Below are 22,616 nucleotides of genomic sequence, written 5' to 3' on the forward strand. Positions count from 1 at the left end.
CCGTTCAGAAATGGGCCGTTTGCGAACGGGAAATGGGCTTCATACATATGCCCCCTAGTCATGTGTTCCAGGAGCAAGCTGCAAGCACCAAATGGTTAGGTCAAGAAAATGAGAACTTTCAAACAGTGCAATTTTCAAAATAGTGACAAAAATCTGACTTTACCATTAAAGTGGGCTTTTAATGACAATGCTTTAGACTCCAACCTCGGGCTGTCTACCAGCTCAAAACTAAAAGTTATCACTTATTGAATGTAATAAGGTAACCCAATGTTACCCTATTGGAGAGGTAGGCCTTGCAGTAGTGAAGAATAAATGTAAATGTTTTTCACTATTAGGACATGTCCAACTTCTTAAATACAAAGCACAATGTCCTCTGGGTTGTCCAGGGTCTGCCATAGCAATGACTAATATGTATTAAAAAGGAAGGTTAGGGCCTGGCAAAAGGTTTATTCCAGCAGGTTGAAATGGCAATTTTAAACTGCACACACAGGCTGCAGTGGCATGCCTGAGACATGTTTAAAGGTCTACTTAGGTCAGTGACACAATCAGTGCTTCAGATACACTACTGTCATTTAATTTACACACCTTGATTACATGTAGTACCAGTTTATGAGGGACATACCAGTAAAATATTTGCACTAATTGGTTATAACGTAATGCCACCATGTTTAAAAGAGAGGGCACAAGCACTTTAGCACTGGTTAGCAGTGGTAAAGTGCACAGGGTCCTAAACCGAGCTAAAACCCGGTCAGCAAAACAGGAAGCTGGGAAGCAAATGGTAGGAGGAAAACCACAACAATGATGCCAGGTCCAACAGCTTAGTGCTATCATCACACCAAATCCCAAGAACACTGGCATAGAGAACGCTTTAAGCACCTTTATTAGGAAATTCGTGAAACTGCCTTTTTTTCTGGTTTTTGATGGAATAAGGAACTTCAAGGGTCATAGGAATGCAGTAAGAGTCCTGGGCAAGGTCTACTATTATTCCAATCTTTAAAAAACGGCCAAAGGGGTGATCCTGCATGTTATAGGCCTGTTTCCCTAATAGACTCTGCCGTTAAAATCTTGGGCAGAGTCATTTTAGGTAGATTGACATCATGGCTAGAAGGCAGAGGAACCATGTCTAATGCCCAGTATGGCTTTAGGGCTAAAAGGAGTACATTGGATCAATGCCTAAACCTTCAACTGCTCATCAGCAAATATACAATTGTGAAGGAGGGGTCCTTGTACATGGCCTTTATGGACCTCTCCTCAGCATTCGATCTGGTCAACAGGTCGAGGCTGTGGAGGGTCCTTTTGGACATGGGCTTAGACCCACCGCTGGTTGGTTTTTTAGCTGACCTTCACTGCGGATTACAGGCTTCTGTCAGAGTCACTCGAGAGGGGAGATGCACCACCTACTTTAATTCGGAGAGGGGGGTGCGGCAAGGGTGCATCCTTGTCCCCCTCCTCTTTACATTATATATAAATGCCCTCGAGCCAGCCCTGGCTGTCTCAACGGTGGATGTTCCGGGTGCAGGGGAGACCAAAATCCCGTTCCTCTTGTACGCGGACGATGCCGTTCATTTGGCACGCACAGGCTTGGCCCTTAACAGACTATTGGCCTCTTTCGGAGACTTCATGACCTCACTAGACCTGAAAATGAATACTCAAAAATCTCAGGTCATGATTGTTAGACCGGCCAGCAGGAAAAGGAAATCCATGACATTTTCCTGCATAGGCAAAGAAATAAAGAGGGTGCCAATTTTCACTTATTTGGGGGTCATTTTTGATGATAGAGGAACCTGGGGCCCCCAACACAAGTCAAAAAGCAACGCAGTAGCAAGATCGGCTGCAGCCCTGCTGAGCTTTGCTAAAAGGATGGGGGCGCAACCAATGGAGGCTATTCTTAAAGTATATAAAGTCAAATATTTGGCTATAGCCACCTATGGCTCTGCCATCTGGGGTTATACAAAACCTGATAACATCCAGAAGGTGGAGAACAAATTTTTTAGATCCTTGCTCTCTGTTCCCCAGTCCACCCCCACTTTCACAATACACTCAGAGCTAGGCATGGGGTTTGTAACTGACTCAATAAAATCCGCACCTGTAATTTGCTGGTTAAAAACCTGGCTTAACCAGGAAATCTCTTTAAATCAGTTGATTCTTAGAGACTGCCTTGGTCTGGACAGAGCTCACAGAATCCCATGGTTGGTTTATGTCAAAGCAATGCTTATGATTGTGGGGTGCATTGAGCTCTTTCATTTTCCAGAACGTATCAAAAAAGAGGACGTTCTGGAGATAAAATCCGCACTGGTAAACCTGTTCACAGTAGAGCGGGAGGAGTTAGAGATGAGAAAACCTCTTGTTAGAAGGAACTACGCACTCATAACTGTTCCAGGTCCTGAACCTTATCTTGTTTTTGTATCTAAACCGTTTCATCTCTTTCTTTTAACCAGATTTCGTTTAAATTTGATACACTTTATGTTGGGTTCTTATCCTATTTGGGATACCCCATTAAACGCAAAACCATGCGATTGCGATCACTTTTCCACACAGGACACACTACATTTTATTATGTTTTGTGAACATTATGCACAAATTAGGAAAAAATATTTGTTACCTATTTTGCGGGAGGCGGGCTTTTTTCAGGTCAGGCCAGCGCGCCTGCTTTTACAACTCTTATCTAGTGCACACGTAACATTTCACGTAGCAAGTTTCTTAGTGGCAGGTGTTCGCATTAATAAGAAGCGTTCTAATTTACGGCTCAGACTCATTGCAATCGAATTATTTTAGCAGTCTTGGTGCCTTTTTAAACCGTGAAGCTGACTGTCAAATGGAAATCTTTTTAAAGAAAAAATATATACTTTTAAAATGTTTTACTGAACACAGGAGATATGTTCATTTTAAAGTTGATACGTTCTTATCACTGTAATCGATTGATTGTAATCGTGTGTATTGTTTTATTGTATTAATTGTGATTATTTGCATCTTGTGTCTTTTTCAGATTTTTATTAATCGAATAAAAGTGATTGACTGACTGACAGTAAGAATAGTTTTATTAGCTCTATCCACCCCGTTTGAAGCTGTAAACCATTCAAACATCAAAGTTAGGCTTGCAGACATAATGGGTGTCTGGTACTCCTCTTTCTTGGCTGGCCACACAAGACGTCTCTCAACCCCTTTGTTAGAGTCTCAGCTGTAATGTGAAAAGCAAAGTCTCTCAAGTCTCTTTGCTTTCACCAGGGTTGGTGAACATTTTTGCCTGACCTCTAGCACACAATTCATAGGATACCATGGCTGCTTGGCATTATTATGGGCTGATAAATAATAGCTCATTGAACAGTTAAAGCTAGCTGTCCCAGGCTCGCTGAGTTACATCAGTGACTCAGTGTTGGATGACGAAGAACTTCCTTAGGCTTAATTGAAACAAAACTGAGCTTCTGCTGGTTATGTTTCAAGATTTTGAAGAGTGCAAAAATTACCCGGAGGTGTCAATGCCCTGAAAAGTGAGAATAAGCATCATTTTAATGATAAGTATGGCATCTAGGTGTTGTTTTGGGGCGGTGGCCCCCTTATCTTTAATTAGTGAAAAGCCATGGTTTAATGCATTTCTGAACATGAGCAGATTTGATATGTTCCTGTTGATGGGGGTAAGAGGTTCCATTCCTGCGATGTGTTATTCACAAAACTTCTCCCTCCCCAGTTAGTAAGCTTGAACCTTCGGATCTCCAATTTCCGGGCTACCAGGGACCTCAATGTCCTCACTGGGTTGTACCATTTGAAGGATTGTTTCAGAAACTCCAGGCCCGTTCCATGTAAAGCCTTATGGGCAAGGCAAATCGCTTTGAATTTTGATTGTTGCCTAACCGGTGACCAGTGGAGATCCTTAATCGCATGTGTGACTGGTTTATGTTTAGGGATCACTTTCAATATTCTGGCAGAAGCATTTTGTAGAACCTATAGTTTATTTATGTGTTGATGCTGCATATTAAGGCACATGGCATTACAGCAGTCTATCACGGCCATGACAAATGTCAGAATCACAGTTTTTTTGGCGTTGGATGGAATAAATAGAAAGATCTTTCTGAGCATCCTGAGTGTTTGAAAGGTGGTGGATGTGACTACTTTTACCTGTGGCCCATAAGTTAGTTTACTATCCATTACCTTTCAAAAGTTGCTAACTTTAGTCACTGGAGTGGGCCGAGCCCCCTGTTTAGTTGGCCACCAGGACGGGGCAAAGTGGGAAGGATTATTGCCAAAAAGGATGACCTCTGTCTTCCTTGAGTTAAGTTTCAGGTGAATCCATTTGCTAACTTCTGCCGTGCAATTGTGGAAATTAACATCTGCTAAATTGATGGAGGAGGACAATGCCACCACAATTTGAGTGTTGTCTGCATAAGAGGTAGGATCCAGTGCAAGCAATTTTTTCAGTGTGGCTAAAGGTTTTACAAAGATGTTAAACAGCGTTGGGCTGAGGGAAGATCCCTGCAGGACCCGACCCGCATGGTAGACTAAAAGGTTTTGATACAAACGGGTCCATGGCCACTTCTTGTTTCCTATCAGTAAGAAAGGATTCTAACAGATTCAGGGCTATCCCATTAATATCGACCTCCTGGCGATGGTCAGCCAATATCTTATGGTCAACCATAGGACCAAAGGACGCTGATAAGTCTAAGAGTATTAGGGCTGCACTGCCACCTTCTTCAATTATTGCTCTAATTTCTTTCTTAGATATGATCAAGGATGTTTCGGTACTGTGACCGCTTTGTAAGCTAAATTAAGTGGAATCTAGCAGCTGGTTGACAGCTAGGAATTGGGCATGTTGATGGTTTATTGCTTTTTCTATAACTTCGGCTGAAAGGGATAGGTGGGAAATGGGTCAGCGGATTATTTGGGACTTCAGGATTTAAAGTAGCCTTTTTCAGCAAGGGGCGGATGAATGCTTCTTTCCAGAGATCCAGGATATTACCTGATTCCACATAGAATTAAAGATAATGGTCAGGTCAACTGCCATGGTAATCCATAGCCAACTTTATAAGTTTTGGAGGACAGGGATCCATAGGTAATCCTGATTTATTTACCGTAGCGATGGAAGAAACTTCCTGCAATGAGAAGCTAATCAATTGGGGATAAGCCTCAGATAGCATTGATTGTGGGGCTTCTCCTGAGATGGCCTCCCTTTGTTCAAACTTATTAAAGATCTTAGCAACTTTATCCAGGAAAAAGTCAGCCAACGAGTCATAGAAAGCTTGGGTGTTATTTAGTTGCTTATCCCTGGGCGCCGTGACCAGGCTTGACATCACATGGAATAGTTCTTTTGGTGAGTTATTTGCTGCTACTATTTTATGTGTTTAATAGGCGCTCTTTTCCTTGAATATTAAAGGTTTATAGTGATTCAGACAGACCTTGTATTTTTCTTTCACAGTTTTGTTCCTATTTTTTCTCCACCATCTCTCTTGCCTTCTACAGGCTTGCTTCTAAAGCTTTAGTTTTTCATTGCACCAGCTGGCTGTGGGCTTTCCTCTGTGCTGAGTTAGAATTTTAAGAGGCGCAGAGAGTGCTATGGCTGATTGGATCCATTTTGTATATTTAATGGATGACTTCTCTGATGCAAAGGGGGCATTGTATCCATTAAGGTTTTATTGAGAGCGTCTGCCTTTATATTATTCCATATTCTCCCTAACGCAAGTGGATTTGAGTTTTTTCTCATGTTGGATATGTAATCCAGCTTGATAACAAACATGACAGCAAGTCCATGTAAGAGCTAGTACATCTGTATTGACTAAGAGAGAATTGTTAGAGAAAATCCCATCTAGGGTATGTCCTGCATTGGGTGTAGGTTGAGTTACTAATTGAGTAAGGCCGAAACCTTCAAGGGTCTCGATAAGTGCCAGTGATAATTATTTTCCGAACTTTCTATATGAAAGTTGAAGTCACCAAGTATGGTGATATCATTAGGGGACAGACCTTCCTCTATCATGGTGCTGATGATCGGGACAAAAGTGTTCCTGTGTCCTGGGAGACGATATATTAAGATTTCCCTAAAGGATTATGATTTTGCAAGTTCAATAGTAAACTTAAAGGCTTCGCATTCTGAAATGGAGGCTTGTTCAATTATTGAAGGTAAGTTATTTCTAAGGATCATGGCGAGTCACTCAGATCGTTTTAAGGACCTATCAACATGGTGGAGGACACAGTTTGGAGGGGTTGCAGCCACAAAGTCTGGACCTGATGCATGGTCAGCCCAAGCCTCCTTGGCCCACATGAAGTGTGTGTGTGTGTTGTATTTTGTAAAGCGCACGGCTGCCCACGCGACGGGGCGTCCCGGCGCTGCACTCATACCTCTGTGGAATCCTTCCTGGCTTTTCCATGTGAAATGTCCACTCCAGGGCACCCCCAAGGTGAAGCCAGGCATCCACGTGCTGCTGGGGCCGTTGTGGAGATTAAGCAAGCTATTGCCCAGAGTCACAGAGTGGGACCCATGATTAGACTAGGCACCGAGGCGAGAATTATCAGGTCCGGGGAGACTGAGTCCAAGAGCCGCCGAGGCGGGAATTGAACCCTGGTCCCGGGCCAGACCTCTGCATCAGGGTCTGCCGCTCTAACCATTGAGCCACGTTTCCCCACAGCTGGTTAGTTTCTATGATATCTTGAAGCTTGATTGAATGGTTTACAAGTGATATTTCACAGCTATTGTGATGATATCCAGCTCATTATATGGCTGAACACTCAAACATGATTCAAAGGCTTCCTCTCACAATGGTAAAATGGATGATTTGTACATCATTGAAATTTATTTTCCCCAGCACCAAATTACCTATGACACGAGGCTCTACTAAGCTTTGGTTTGACACTTCAGGGCCTGTTTGACCAGTTGAGATGGTTTGTAATTTGGGGTTTATCTTTTCACTTTGACTTGAAGCTGGAACCTAAGAACAGCAAGTGTATTTGGTCTAATTATTGTTTTAAAATATGTTAAAACATCTTATCCATCTTCCACATACTTTTTAGACTGTAGTCCAGACAGTGGGTTCCTCTAACCAGGATTTTGGTAAAAACTTATATTAGAGCGTTCTAAATACATGATGGTTAAGACGGAGCTACCTCAGTACACAGGACCATGGCTCATGCTTGGCCTTGCATGCAAAGAATGCACTACTGGTCATTAGACACGTCACCAAAAGAGTACTTTTGGAATTACTCTAAATCTGACACTTAGCCTTCACAAATTGGACCTAGTTTTTCATGAAGCTTACTTCCAGTGCTGGTCAACTTCTCAACATCTTCAAACTACATGTGCTTTTCTCCTCACTCCTCCTTTCATCTGCAGAGTTCAGATTAGTTGGGAGAGCGTTCTCCTATTTTACACCAAGGGCTTGGAAATGTTAACCTCTTCTTCTATGCTGCCAGAAGAACTAATATTTTCTCAATAAACATCTGAAGACCTTGCTGTGCACCAAGTCTGATTGGCCACAAACTTGTATGAGTTGTTTTAAGACTTTTGCCGTAGTGTCAAAATACCTCTTGCGGTTGCTGTCACGCTATACACATTCTATTTATCAATACAATCACTACGCTGTAATCATCTGATCAGTTGGGGTTTTAATGGATATATATTGCCACCTTTGGGTCGGTGGTGAATTAAGAAGTGCAGGCACTCATCCCTAAGAGTGATTATAGCCCAAAGTATCATTCCTATTCACAAATCAGGGATGTGTCATTTGCACACTGACTGGTTTGAAAATGGACATGCAATGTTATGTTATTTCTATTTCTATAGCGCACTGATCACCTGTGAGGATATCCAGGCACTTGAAACGTTGTGTAGTTGAGCGTCCCCTCAGAAAAATTTGAGGAGCCAGGTCTTCACCTTCTTGATGTACTCAAAAAGTGAGAAGGAGGCTCTGATGGGTAGTGGGAGGTTGTTCAATTTTTTTAGTGTGGTGTATGAGAACGAAGCCTCTCTGGTTCTGCTACTGTGAATACAGGAGCTGTGTGTGAGTAGGAGTGAGGCAGATCATAGGTGTCAGTTAGGCTGGTGAATACAACCTATATATTAATAGGTCATATTGCAAATTGTCTATTTGTAGGAGAGTCGCAAATTGATATTGAATATTATTAAGGAGGTTCCAGTTTGCAGCTCCCTTTGAATGGCTGCCAATGCAGGGATGGAGGCAAGTAAGGGAGAGGAAGAGAGATGGCAGGTGAGGGAATACGTGGGAGTGCTGTTTGAAATTTGGAGGAAAGCTAAAAACAAACTCTATTTGCTCCATATAATGATGTAATAGTATAATTAACAATTCACAAAGAAAACATATCAAAAAGAAGTAACGTAATATGATGGGAAAAAACAGTCTTTATTGTTATTATAAAGCACTTCACTAGTCTTTCAGTGTCATTTATGCATATTTACTCTTTTTTTGTGTGAATAAATTATTTAGACTTACGTTTCTTTCAATGCACTTCCTCCAACAACATCACCAACCAAGTTCGTCACATCAGTAAACATCTTATTTGGGTCTATTCTGTAATTTTACACACATCATAGAAAAAATCATATCAGCATTACTATTCATAGCACACAAAGTTATTATTTGCTTCAGTTCAACGTTTAAACAAAATTTGAGATGTGGCGATATTTAACATACATTATATTTTGGTTTCTGTGTATCTGCAATACATAGTAGAGCATATGTGATTTTCCCCACAAACTGGGAAATCTGCCCAAAATACTGTTATTCACTGGAGTACAGATCATTACGCATATATCCTGTTTGCCATAATAAATATGCAGAACATACTTTGGAGGTTTCTTGTATTTCTAACCACTACAGATATATAACGTTCTATAGAGGGGTTAGAAATACTACTTACCACCTAAGCAGCAACGTCCCATACATCTTAGTTTATTCGGCAGGTGCCATAAAAGCATACAAAAGCAAAAGGATAAATTCGAAAAAATAGAATCAAAACCCAATCTTTTGAAAATAAATAGAAATCTAAACTTTATTAAAACATAAATCACATTCTAAGACATTATGGATTATATGACATAAATAAGGCAGCACATTTATTTTAAAAAAAAAGTACAAATACATTAGATATCAAGAAAAGTTACAACGTCCAACCGATAATAATAATATAATCTAAACTATTAAATAAAATAGCCATCCATTTATACAAGGATGTAGATATGCCATATGTTTCCCAATGTTCAGTTCTGCTCCAATATAGTTAAATATAGCATAACGAGTCTCAGGTGCGTCTAATTGTTGTTAAAATAGCGGGTCCAGCCTTAGATTGTCTTATTCTAGCGACTAGCAGTAATGTAAAGGTCGCACAAACCTAAACTTTGCCATATAAGGGTAATCACAATGTGATGATGGAATCACCTGCAATGCAATGCATTGCACTGACCAACTGACATTCCAGACAGAAGGGTTAACGCTCATATACCCCCTGGTAAGCAAACTGGTGAACCTTCTAAAATTCTGCTATGGTTCAAATGCCCATTAGCATTGGCTAATCATGTTTACCTGCTCCAGTTAATCTACTGTCATGTACTTTATTCAATACTTTGGCTGCCTTCCCAGAGGGTTTGACCTACCGTGAGCCTTCCAAGACTAGTCGGGTACTTGGAGGGAAGGGAAGAAAGTGGCAGTTATATTTAGAGATGAACTCAACAGAGTGTTCAAAGCACAAGCTGGGCTCTTTTTCCCCAAACTCCCCATCTGCCAGTGCAGCACTTCTGCTGAGTCACCCTTACATTTTTTTGTGGCCTACAGACCCCTGGACATAGGTGCCAAGTTTCTGAAACAACTGTCTGAAATGATTGGTCAGCCTTGTTTTCTATTAGAAAAAAATGGTTGTTAAGGTAGTGGAATTTAATTTACAGTGATGATCAATGTAATACTTTAGCAGAAGACTTTGGGTCACTCCCTTGACTAAGTCTTCACCCATTTGAATTAGGTTTTTAAATAAATTCGCCCTCTGCCCTGGACTTTTAATGATCTCATCCATTTCAGTATCAAAGTGCCTATCGGAGTGCAGTCTGAAGACATGAGTGCAGCTAAGCCAGACCGAAACAGTATATAAATTTATACAATAGCAAACATAGTTTGGCTTATGTGAGAAACTGGGTTACTGGTTGAGAGGATAAAACCGTAATCAAGCAGCAACCACAATCCTTGTGAGGCTGAATTTACAAGCAACCACAAATTAACCTGTGCTTAACCCTCTGGCAGCCTGCCACAAAAGCAGTCAGGCTTCCCTTAGAGGAAATATGTATAGTATTTATGCAGCACTTCAACCTGTAGTAAAGTGGAAATACGCAATGGTATATATAAACAGAACCAAAAAGTACCAACTGTGGTTATCTGATTGCGCCAGACCAAGAAAAAGTCACATGATCAGGCCAACCACGATGGAGCGCCCACCGGGTGCAGGGACCCAGTTAGGCCCATTGAACAGGAGCACTGGTTGTGGAGTGTTGTGGGGTCCTGTGTCTAGGATGCGTTGCACAGCCAAGGTGAAGCAAGGTCCTGCTCAGAGATGTGTTGCACAGGTCGGTTCCGAGGGGCTGCAAGGCGAGGTCGTGTGTCAAGGATGTATTGCACACTGGCTGGTTCCGAAGAACCTGCAAGGCTTGTGATGCATCGTCCTGGTCGGCGTAGAGGATGCCATCATCATGGGGCTTGCAATGCGAGGGCCTGTGTCGAAGATGCATCAAGGATGTGTCACAGGGCTTACGATGCGTAGTACTGTGTCAAGGATGTATTGCACACTGGCTGGTTCCGAAGAACCTGCAGGGCTTGTGATGCATCATCCCGGTTGGCGTCGAGGATGCCATCATCATAGGGCTTGCAATGCAAGGGCGTGTGTCGAGGATGCATCAAGGATGCATCACGCAGCTGCGTTTCTGATGAGACTGCGGAATGCGATACGAAGTCCTGCGTCAAAGAGGCAGAGTCTGGTGAGGTGTTGCAGTGCGCAGAGGCTCTGATGCATACATTCTGACTGCAGACATGTCGCACTGCGGCTCCGATGCGTCGGTTCTGCAAGACTCACAGCTGGGCTGGCAGAGCACCCAGCCGCAGCCCGTGGAGGGAGTTCCGGTGAGGCGGGGAGGGGCAGGGTGGGGGGGTGCTAAAAACCGGAATATGGATAATTGGAGGTAAGTAAACAAGTTAATTAATAAAACGAATTTCGTAGCGCGCGCTGCATCGCATTTTGCGATGCAGGGCGTGCTAGGATAGTATATTTCATTTTAGCCATGACATTTTGTGATGATTTTTTTTTTTTTTATTTGTTTTTATTGCAGAATTAGAGACAAGTCCTCAAAAATAGGCCAACCATTACACTTATGACATCACAATTGAAAGTGAAGCAAATACTCTACACAGCCATTTAGCCCACATCCCGGAGGCTGGGCGGCGCGCCAAAGGTATTGTTCTCCAGAAGCTGCCTCAGTGTATGCCCTTCTCGGGCGTCCGGTCGGTTACATCATGTCGTATCTGCTTTTATCCCCCTAACGCCCGTCCCCCCCTCGCACCATCAAGACCCAGAATACTCCCTGGGCACCTATATCAGGTCTTGTCCACATCTTACCAGGCCCAGTTGGTTCTTCTGAACTACGACGCGGTGCCTAACTACCCTTCTCAGGAACGTCCCCCCCCTCCTCCCCCCCCCCCTCAACTGCTGCTGATTCGGGTACCAATAAGCCTTGCAAACACCAGAGTACACCCCCCATAGGATCCATTCACCATTGTTTAATCCACATGGAGCCCAACTATCACCGCTCTTCCTCTTCATCTTCCGTCATATAGTCACGCAATGCCTGGACTACTATCTCCCACGCCCTCGCCAACTCTAAGCACTTCTCATTGCCAGTCCTAGTGGCCTGCCACATTCTGATAATACTTTCGCAGCCTGACCACTTCAACAACTCATTCATCCATCTCCTCACTGACGGACCTTCCTTAGACTTCCAGTGCCAAGTGATCTCTCTTTGAGCCAGCATGATTCCCAGGTCTATAAATTTACTAGTAATTTTTGTCCTCTTAGTATGAGGGAACCAGAGGAGCAGACATGCTGCCATATCAAAGTCTACCTCCCTATCCGTTACTGCGTTCAGGAGTTCCCCCACTGCCGGCCAGTACGCCCCTAACTTCGGGCAGTTCCATAGCATATGATCCAGATCTACCTCAGGTGCCAAGCATCTCGGGCACACGGCATCGAGCACCTGGAAATACCGCCTCACCCTTTCCGGTGTCAGGTATGCCCTATGGATAATGAAAAAATGCACCAGTTGAAATCGCGCATTCCTCGTTCCCTTCCATGTACGTCGTAACACTTGGCTCCAAACCGTGTCCGGTATGGGCTTGCCTACGCTGACCTCCCACCGTGACTTCAACACCAGCAGTGGGGCCAGTCCCTCACTCAGCATTCTAGCTTGGAGCCCGCCGCCATCACCACATATTGACATGCCATGGTCACTTCCGGTTCCTCCAACCCTTTCCTCCAGTGTCTCTGCATCGCTGCCACCACCGCTGCGTGCAGCAGGAAGGTTCCATCCGGTAGGCCAAATTGTTCCTGCAGCGCCTGATAGGGGACTAATGTCCCATCAACATACAGATCCCCCACTACCTGCAGGCCCAGCTCCTCCCACGCCAACAGTTGAGACCAATCGCCCCCATGAATCAGCGCGGTCAACATTCCCAGCGGTATCTCCGGCGCATACGGCCGGTCTCTTTTCGCTCTTTTTAAGCTCCTATGCCAACATAATTTAAGCGTTCTTTCCTCTATTGTAAGCTCTCCTACGTCTAGTTTCTGTTGCATTATTATATATGACAAAACACACCTCTGGATGCCAAGCCCCCGTCCGTGCTCAGGGCCCCTGAATTCTCTGGCGACATTTAGTGTCAATACCTGAAGTTGTGCCGCCAGGTAGTATAACTCAAAGTCGGGAACGGCTAACCCCCCCTCAGGCTTGGGTCTAGTCAGGGTACCCAATGCCACCCTGCTCCGCCCATGGCCCAAAGGAAGCCAATCACCAGTGTCTTCAGATCTTTAAAAATCCGCTGCGGGATCCATATCGGTAGCGTCCGGAAATAGTAGAGCAGCCGCGGGAGTGCCACCATCTTCAACAATGCCACTCGTCCCAATACTGACAACGGAAGGGAGGCCCAGAAATCCATGCAGCCCTTCAGCGCACGAATACACCGCTCCACGTTCCCTTCCAAGAGGTCCACAGCCTCATGATAAATGCGCACCCCCAGATAGGTAAAACTGGAGGACTCCCATACCACCTCTCTTGTCAGCAGTGGACTGGGCGTACCCTTCCGCAAAGGAAATACACAGGTCTTGGTCCAATTCACCCTGAGGCCTAATAGTTGCCCAAATCTACCCAGCATATCCACTGCTCCCTCCAGCGATTGGACTGGGTCCGCTAGATACAATAACAAATCATCGGCGTACAGTGATATATAGTGGGACTCCGGTCCTTGTGCTATCCCATTGTACATGGTGCCCGACCGTGCCTGTGCCGCCAACGGCTCCACTGCCAAAGCAAACACCAGAGGGGACAGCGAGCAGCCCTGCCTTGTCCCCCTACACACCGGGTAGGCCGAAGATACAATAGGCCCCAGCCGTACTCGCGCCTTCGCCGACGAGTAAAGCACCCTCGTCCATCTCCGAAAGCCTTCACCTATCCCAAATTTCAACAGTACTCCATCCAGGTATTCCCACTCGAGGCTATCAAAAGCCTTTTCGATATCAACCGCCAGTACCACGGGGTCAAGAGCCGATGCCCCGGCACCATCCATGATGCGGATCAGACGACGTATGTTCATCGAGGTGTTCCTAGTCGGGATAAATCCCGCCTGATCCCTGTGTACCAATGTGGTCATGTGTGGCAGCAACCTGGCGGCTAGGATGCGACTCAAAATCTTATAGTCCACCGTCAACATAGACAGTGGGCGGTAAGAAGTCACGTCCAATGCATCTCTGCCCGGCTTCAGCAGCGGCACTACCAGTGCCTCCCTCATTGAGTCAGGCAAGCACCCCACCTGCTTCGCCTCCGAGTACACCCCCAACAATCTAGGTGCTAGTATATCAACAAATTTGGCATAGAATTCTATCGGTAGCCCATCCACCCCCGGGGTTTTATTCCGTGCCATATGTTTAATCGCCCCCCGTATCTCTGCCAATGTTATGGGCCCCCCCAGTTCTTTCGCTTCTTTGCCATCCAACACCGGCAGCGGAATCAGATCCAGGTACTCGCCTCTCTCCGAGACCTCTGCCTCTAGGTGGCTTGCATACAATCCCGTGTAATAGGACTGAAAGCGCGCCAGGACTGCTGATTGAGAGTAAACCACGTCCCCATCTTCCTTTCGTATACTCATGACCAGGCACCCCCTAGGCTCCGGATCAGCTAGTTTGGCCAAGAGCGTACCCACTTTATCACGTTCCTCATGTACCTTAGTAACATACGATTTATAATCATAGCACCGTAGCCGCTCCGTTTCCGTCGCCACCACTTCTTTAGCCTGCATCAGTTGGTCCTGTAAGTCTGGCCGCTCAGGCCTTCGTTGATCCAGCCCTCTCAACACCTCTTCCGCTTTCGCAAGATCATTCAAGACTGTTGTTCTCGCATTCGAAAATCTGCCCATGCATATCCCTCTCACCACCACTTTCATTGCATCCCACTCCACTGATCTGGTCGAGGCCGAGCCTCCATTTTCTCCGAAATAACAGTCAATGCCCTGTCAAACCGTGTCACTAAACACCGGATCTTCCAATGTATCAGGCCGCAGTCGCCATGACGGGACCGCCGATCTCGCCTGCTGCCACTGCATCGAGATCAGTAAAGGGTTATGATCCGAAATGGTTCTGGTCAAGTATTCAGACTGGGTCACTACAGCCGCCAGGGGGCCACCGCACAGCACAGAGTCCAGTCTAACATGCAAATCATGAAGTGTGGAAAAGTAAGAGTAATCCCTGGTCTCAGGATGTTGTTCCCTCCACAGATCTATCAATCCCCACCTCTCCTGCCATTCCCTCCTGTGGGTCGCTAGCCTGCGCACCGGGGAATCGACCAATGGCGGGTGCGACCTATCCAGCCGCACATCTGTGATTGAATTGAAATCTCCTGCCAGTAAGAGAGGGCCCGCCAAGAAATAGGCCAGCGAGCTTGATAGACCCTCAAAGAAGTGGGCCTGATCAGAGTTGGGGGCATATATATTGCACAGGACCACCTCTCTGCCACAAAGTCGCCCCTCAACCGCTACATATCTGCCCTCCGGATCAATCCGCTGGCTCGTCATTTGGAACGGCGTGCCCGCCCTTACCCAAATTAGCACCCCTCTGGCGAATGCCGAGTATGTCGTGCCAAATACCTGACCTCGCCACCTCTTCTGTAAAGCCCCGCACTCTGTCTTGGATAGATGGGTCTCCTGAAGCATTGCTATTTGTACACCCCGCCTCACCAGGTAGGCATGCACCTTATGACGTTTCACCATTGTACGAAGCCCTCGGACATTCCATGTGATACATTTCAAATTAGGTAACGTCCCCGTGGTGTATCAGTCTGCTCAATGGTACTAGCCAACAATTATCCCCCGCACTGCAGCAGTTGTATATCCCCTTCAAAACACCCCAAACAACACCCCAAACCCCTCTCCCCAGGACAGGACCTAATAACCCAGCTTCAGCCCCGTTCCAAACCACCAACACCCCACACATTATTCTAACCTGCGGTCGTCACCACAGAAGGCCTTAAGGGCCTCGAGAGGTCAATGGAACGCCGATCCGGTCTAGGCGGAGCCCCAACCCCACGCCCGCAGTCCCATAGTGCTTGTACAGCCCCATACCTCGTAGTCCAACAAATGTCCGGAGAGTCTGTACCAGCAGATACCTCAGGATTGTCCAGCGTTCTCAGGCCTCACTCATTAAACATACCATCTGCGGTTTGCGGTGTGACCGCCGGTCCCTTCGCACCTCCCGCTTCAGAGTCGTCGCCTCCGGATTTCTCCCCCTCCTCCTCCGATTCCGATGCTCCGGGTGTCCTCTCCTGCTGCGATCCTGTGATGGTCGCCGTTGCAGCCAGCGCTCCCCTTCTGTCCGCTGCCATTAGTGACTCCCGCTCGGCCTGTTTGCGCTTGTTCCGGGAGCGGATGCGCTGTGACTTTCTGATCCGTACCGGGAGTTGCCTGTCCCTCCCGCCTCTGTGTGCACGATCAGTCCCTGCACGGTACAGTTCAAGCCACGACCAAGCCTCGTCAGGAGTCTGAAAGAAGTGGGTCCTGTCGTCAATGATCACTCTCAGTTTCGCAGGAAAGAGCAAGGAGTATTGGATCCCTTCCTCTCTCATTTCCTTCTTCACTGACAAGAAGGATGCTCTGCTTTTCTGAACTTCCTGAGTGTAATCCGGAAAGACTGACGTTACTATTGTCTACTTGGAAGGGGCCCTGGGATCGTGCCCTCTGTATCAACAGGTCGCGGTCTTTATAATGCAGCAATTTGACCACCATCGGCCGAGGCGGTCGGCCCTCCAGGGGTGGTCTGGCTGGAACCCTATGCGCCCTTTCCAGGGAGAAGAAGGGAGACAACCCCTCCGGCGCCACCACCGTCTTGAACCAGTTCTCCATGTAGGACACAGCGTCCCATTTTTCAATTTTTTCTGGAAGGCCCACTACCCTCACATTGTTCCTCCGGTTACGACTTTCCGCATCCTCCGCTCGTCGCTCCAGAGTCGCCAGACGACCAAGGATATCCGTCAATTTATGTTCTGCCGTCACCACCGCCGGTTTCAGTTCCTGGAGCAGTTGTTCTTTCGATTTCACTCTATCCGAGAGTTTGGCGTGGTCCGCCCTCAGTAGTCCCAGTCCCGTGGCTACCTGCGCAATGTCTTGGTGCAGCGATTCCTTTGTCGCAGTGATCGCCTCTAGGATGGAGTCAAAGCGCTGGTGCAGCCTTTGCTCTTGCGTTGATGCGTCCGGCGGGGCACAAGTGCCGCCATCCTGGGCCAGAACGACCGTATCCTCCCGCCCCTGTTGCGCATTCGGGACATCGCCCAGAGCCGCCATCTTGATCGTAATATGTGGAGCACTCGGGCCGCCGCCGAGGGCCACACCAGTTCACCGCACTCACACCGCAGGCCCCTCGGTCCCGGATCCCTTCTCTGCGTCACCTAGCCGGGAAGCGCGCAGTGTCCGGCAATCTCAATCACGGTCCCACCATGTCCCTGCAGCACTTTTGGGCGTCCTTCCGCTCACAGAATAGTCCCGCTAGTGTATGGCCGGGTGTTGCCTGGGGCCTCCAGTATTCAGCACTACCAGGGCAGCAAACCCTCAGTGCCCCGCCAGCAGGGTGGGCGGGCGCTGTCCAGGGCCGATCACGCCCGCTGTTCAAGCCAGCACACCGCAGCTTCCGGGTCCGCCGTCTCAAGTCTCTTCCCCTGCTCGCCCAGTCCCCACGCTACACGGGCCCTAGGTGGGCAGCGCCCGCCGCCGGTCTCAGGGCACCCAGGACGCCCCCACCAGCTCCAGTCGGTCCTATGGGGGCCCTATGACCGGAGGGACCCAGGTCCTAATTCGTTCTCGCGGCCGTTGCGCAGGCCGCCACCTCTCCACTGCACCTCGCACGCGGGCAGCCGCTCTCCCTGTGACTGGCCCCTTTCAGCGCAGCCCGACCGGTCCCTCAGGCAAGAAGCCACCACCAGACGCCTATGCTGCTGCCCAGGAGCAGCCAGTTGTCCTCCAAGCCCTCTCGTCAGGGAGCGCGGAAGCGGGGGGGCGGAGGGGCGCCGCACTCCCCGAGCTGCGGGGTGCCAATAGTCCCACCGTTCCTCACCGCATTCAGCCCCGGTCCTGTCCCCGCTCCGCTCACCCCGCCAGGCAGTCTCCGTCGGATCAGCTCAGAGCAAGGACGCAGCTCTTAGTCCTCCCGAGCTCCGCTCGCCGCCATTTTCCCTTTGTCTCCGGTCCAGCGGCTCCGGGCTCCAATGTCCGATCTGCACGCCGCAATCAAGGACCCGCTGGGGTCCAAACTCTCCCCTCCGGTGTAGCTACGCCCTACACAGCAGGAGCGTGCCTCCAAGGGCATTAAAGGGCAGATTTGCAGGATATTTGAAGGGACTCGGCGCGGAGCTGCAAGCTCACACAGCCATCCCGGTCGGTGCCTAAGCCACGTCCCCTGACATTTTGTGATGATTTAAATGTTTGGTGTTAATTGATTGTATTAGTTGTGTTTTAGTGTCTCTTTTCATAATAGAATGATTTTTTTGAAGTATGTAAGTGTACCATTGTACATTTGGCGATCTATGAATTTAATGAATTAAGATGCCAAATAGAAACTGACTAAAAATACATGATACTGATTGCAGTTTAATGACTGTACAGATATATCTATATTTATATGGTGCCACTGTTTCACACTTCTATATTTATAAAAACAAAGAGGAAAGAAAATACATTTTTGTATTAATAAATTACGAATTTATACTTTAATGTCCATTTGGGTTTGTACTCTTTTGTTTAATGTATTATTGGTCCACATGCTGAACTGTTTCCTATAGATTTATTTACATGTAGCTCTGATCAGCTCTGCAGGTCCGTATCAGATGTTTTAATTTTCTTAATCTTCTCAGCCTAGTTTTCAGTTGAGTCGTAGACACAACAGAGAGTAAACAAAACTTGCAACACGAGAGACATTTTTTATTAAAAGGGCTGTGAGGCATGTGGATGGGCACAGCAAAGGAGACACCCAGGGACAGCAGCATGTACTCCTTTAAGCTGCCCAACAGTTCAACCTTCATAAGATTTCTTAATGAACCCATTTCTCCTCTAGCTAAACTGGCAACCCACCGTACTACAGCTGCTAGGCCCTGCACCCAACTACTGCGAAGGCCATATTCAAGTCTACAGGCAGCTGCAGAACAAGCGGTATTAAGAGAAGATATAGATCTTAACAACTTCCCTTCTACAGAATGTAAAAAATCCCATTGCCTTAAATCAACCAATTCAATTCCATACAAAAGGGAAGAAGGAATTTTTGCCCTAAAAACTTCCAGTAGGCAATTGAAGTGTCTTCTCCCCGTGGCTGTATATAACGCACTCAAGCCTTTTCCCTGAGATAGGGCTTTGCGGGTATTGTTATCGGTGTGGGGCTTTTCACTCAAATTATTGGAAATAATTTTTCCTAAAAAGACATAAGTCTTTACCACCTCCAAATTTTGGCCACCAACTGTCCACACAAAGTTCTTGTACTTTAACTTTTTTCTCCCTGCGATACACATAATTTTGCTTTTTATTGTATTCATCCTCAAGTAATGGGCTTCGGCAAAAAGATGTAGTGCACAAAGACGATTGGCCAACCCTTTAGGCGTTAGATCCAATATTATAATATCATCTGCATATAACAAGCAGGAAATAGGTGTTCCCCCTACAACCGGGGCTATACCATCACTTGAGGAGATAGATGCAGGAAGATCCGCGATATACAATGAAAAAAGCAGTGGGGCAAGAAGACAACCTTGTTTTAATCCATTAATTAATGGAATAACACGTGATAACCCCCTTTCTTCCCCTTGCAGGACGCGACACCATGTATCAGTATGTAGAACCTGCACCAGATCTAGCAGTTGAGGGGGCATGCCCATAGCAGATAGTTTTCTCCACAGCAGGGGGCGATCCACTTTATCGAATGCTGTGGAGAAATCAATAAATGCAGTGTACACATATCGCCCACGAACCCTAACATATTTATCAGAAATGATCTGAAGTGCGGTAAGGTTATCTAGGGTGCCGTGCCCTTTGCGGAAGCCAGTCTGTTCTAGGGGTAAAATGTGGTTCGCATCGGCCCACTCTTTAATTAAGGATAGCAAACATTTGGTGGAAACTCTTCCAATTGCATCGAGGAGGGCTATTTGACGATAGTTCTTTGGTATATCCCTATCGCCCTTTTTAAACAGTGGCACCAGTATGCTCCCTTTCCAAAAGGCGGAGATAATTTTCTTATTGAAGCAAAATCTGAAAACAGGAAACAGTATTTTGCTCCATAATACTGGTTCCTGTTTCAAGATAGATATCGGGAGTTCGTCTGGCCCCATGGCTCCTGAAGTACGCATGTCCATAATCGCCTGTTCAATAGTTCTTTCTGAAGGGGACTCTATTGGGGAATCAAGCTCAATACTGAGGCCCCTAAGCTCCACCAACTGCCCATTCATAGGGTATAAAGTGGAGATATAATTGACCCATAGCGATTCAGAAATAGGAATTGGGCGTGGACCATCTCTTGCACCACAACCCTCCCCAATAAGAGACCAAAACTGTCTGACTTTGCCATGAACCACTGCCTCCCGTAAACTTATCCATAGGGAATCTTCTTTTTCTTTTTTTATCTTTTTCTTGATCCTACATCTCCTTCTTTTGAAACAATCAATTTTGTGGAGTCTTTCAGTTGATCTGCACAGATATTGCTCCCGCACTAACTTATTTATTTCCTTATTGAGGAGAATAATCGATCTTGGGGGGGAGGATCTGTTTTGGCGTAAAATTAGATTTTTTACCAACCTGGATGATCTTCTTCATAAAATCCTCAAAATGGATTAATTCAGACCCTTTCCAATTATTTAATTCTAACATAGTTTTCTCAAGGATACGTCCCAGACCCTTTATGGCTTTAGAGTCCCAAAAACATCTTCCAGACTTCTTATGAAAATTGACCGCATCACCATTAAGTGACCACGGGTCAGATTTAGGAGGGTGTATTAAAAGGATTAGAGTTATCAACCTATGATCACTAAATATATTCTCTGAGACTGCCAGATCTCTAAATAAAGAGAAGGTGCGGTGGTCTGTGATTACATAGTCCAAAATGGACTCACTTGTGCTGGATTTATGGGTATATTTTGCTGGGACATCAGAGGGGAGCCTACCATTCACTATTAGCCCCTCCATGAGAAACAATTCTTCCAGCAGCATTTTCCCTCTTTTATTAGTTTTGATTTTATCAGAGAAAAGGGCTTGAGGAATCAAAAGGGCTTTCTCTTTGGATTTATTTCTAAAAAGCTCTAAGCTATAATTAGAAACTCTGCAATTGAAATCCCCCACTAACAGCACCTGTGGAATAACTATTGTCTGCTTTATCTTTTTAATAAAATTAAAAACCTTCTTTAATACACTGTTGTAACATTCATCAGGGGGGATATAAGCATTTATTATAACCAGTGGGTTTTTATTTTCCCCGCTACCAAAACTACTAAGGGTGACCGCCTGAAAAAGGTTACTCTGATCCACATAATGGGAGAAGTTCCACTTTATTCTATTAGAGAGAAGGCACGCAATTCCACCTTTTGCATGCCCTCTCTTCGAAGGGGAGGCTGCGACCTCAAGCACAAAAAAGTCCCTCCCCTCGTCTAATTTGTCAATACACCAGGTCTCTTGGATACAGATCACATCGGGTTGCAATGAGAGAAGATACTGTAGTTTTTCAGGACTATTGTTGATCCCCGCGGCATTCCAGGAGAGAATTTTTAAGCTACTGCTAAAGGTTGGGAAATAGCTTTGGGTTATCTTTTGATTTACTTAACAAAGCCCCAGGAAGCCAATTCCATTGTTGGCTATCCTCTCTTGAAGTACTGTCAATATTTTGCGGGGCAGGAATTACATGGGACACTAGCCGTTTAGTTTTTAATACGCATATTTTTAATTCCTCAAAGAAGGGGGGGGTGACCTGCTTGACCCAAGCCCCGTTGAATAGGTCTATTTTCATAGAATCTATCTCCACAATTCGCCAAAACAGGTATCACATCAAATTCTCGACTTTGAAAATTTTCAGCTTGATTCAAGATGAGGTTCACTATTAGCTTAGAATAGAACGTTACCGTAGTATGTGATGTATTATCAGTTCTTGACATAGAAACCAAATCAATATCATTTGATTGAATTAATTTTAGGCTCTCTATATCTCTAAAACATTTAAGTAACCATGTTCTATTTAAGGCCACATCGTGGTCAAACAACGGAAGAAAATCAAGAATCAATGTCTCTACAGGATCTTCCATAATTTTTCTAGGAGGTTCTTGCGAACAGGCTGTACCTTCACCCAGGGAATCAAAAATAGGAGCAGCGGGATTGAGGACAACTGGGACAGAAGGTGCTAGCTTTGTCACTTATATGTTAGGAAGGAGACTCGAAACTCTCCCTCCCTCAAGAGGAGGTCCTCCTATAGATAAAATAGAACAATTAGGGATAGTTTTATTGCATTCTGCAAAGGGTACTTGGATATCGGGGATACAAGTATTTGAATCCTGCTTCGAGAACCCCTTAGCTGGCTCTTCCGTACCAGGTAGATCATTTGGCTGTTCTTGGGAATCCTCAAATATTATTTGTCTCACCCTTTTTTCCCTATGTCTGCGAATTGGTTTTCTCTTTTTTCCTCTACACCTTTTGTGCTTCCCTATTATTTCTTTTTCTTCATTCTCTGTCCCCTTGGATTCTGGCATGAAAATTGGGAAGAGCGCTTTATCAAGTTTACAATCTGCGGAAACCCCATCTTCTTCTACAATTTCAAGATCAGAATCCCTTATACAATTATAAGCTGAAGATTTAGGGACTGGAAGAGGCTCACTTCTG

General features: G+C 45.9%; 1 protein-coding gene across 1 annotated transcript in view; it reads right to left on the reverse strand.

Moving 5' to 3' along the window:
• LOC144762755 (uncharacterized) overlaps positions 1-22,616 on the reverse strand; it is an 842,179-nt gene that overhangs the window by 538,078 nt on the left and 281,485 nt on the right. The window contains exon 16 of the mRNA XM_078648006.1: positions 8,430-8,507. Within this exon, the coding sequence (XP_078504132.1) occupies positions 8,430-8,507 (78 nt within the window). The remainder of the gene's footprint in view (positions 1-8,429; positions 8,508-22,616) is intronic.

Source organism: Lissotriton helveticus, chromosome 6 (assembly GCF_964261635.1).
Source record: "Lissotriton helveticus chromosome 6, aLisHel1.1, whole genome shotgun sequence".
Classification (NCBI taxonomy): Eukaryota; Metazoa; Chordata; class Amphibia; order Caudata; family Salamandridae; genus Lissotriton; species Lissotriton helveticus.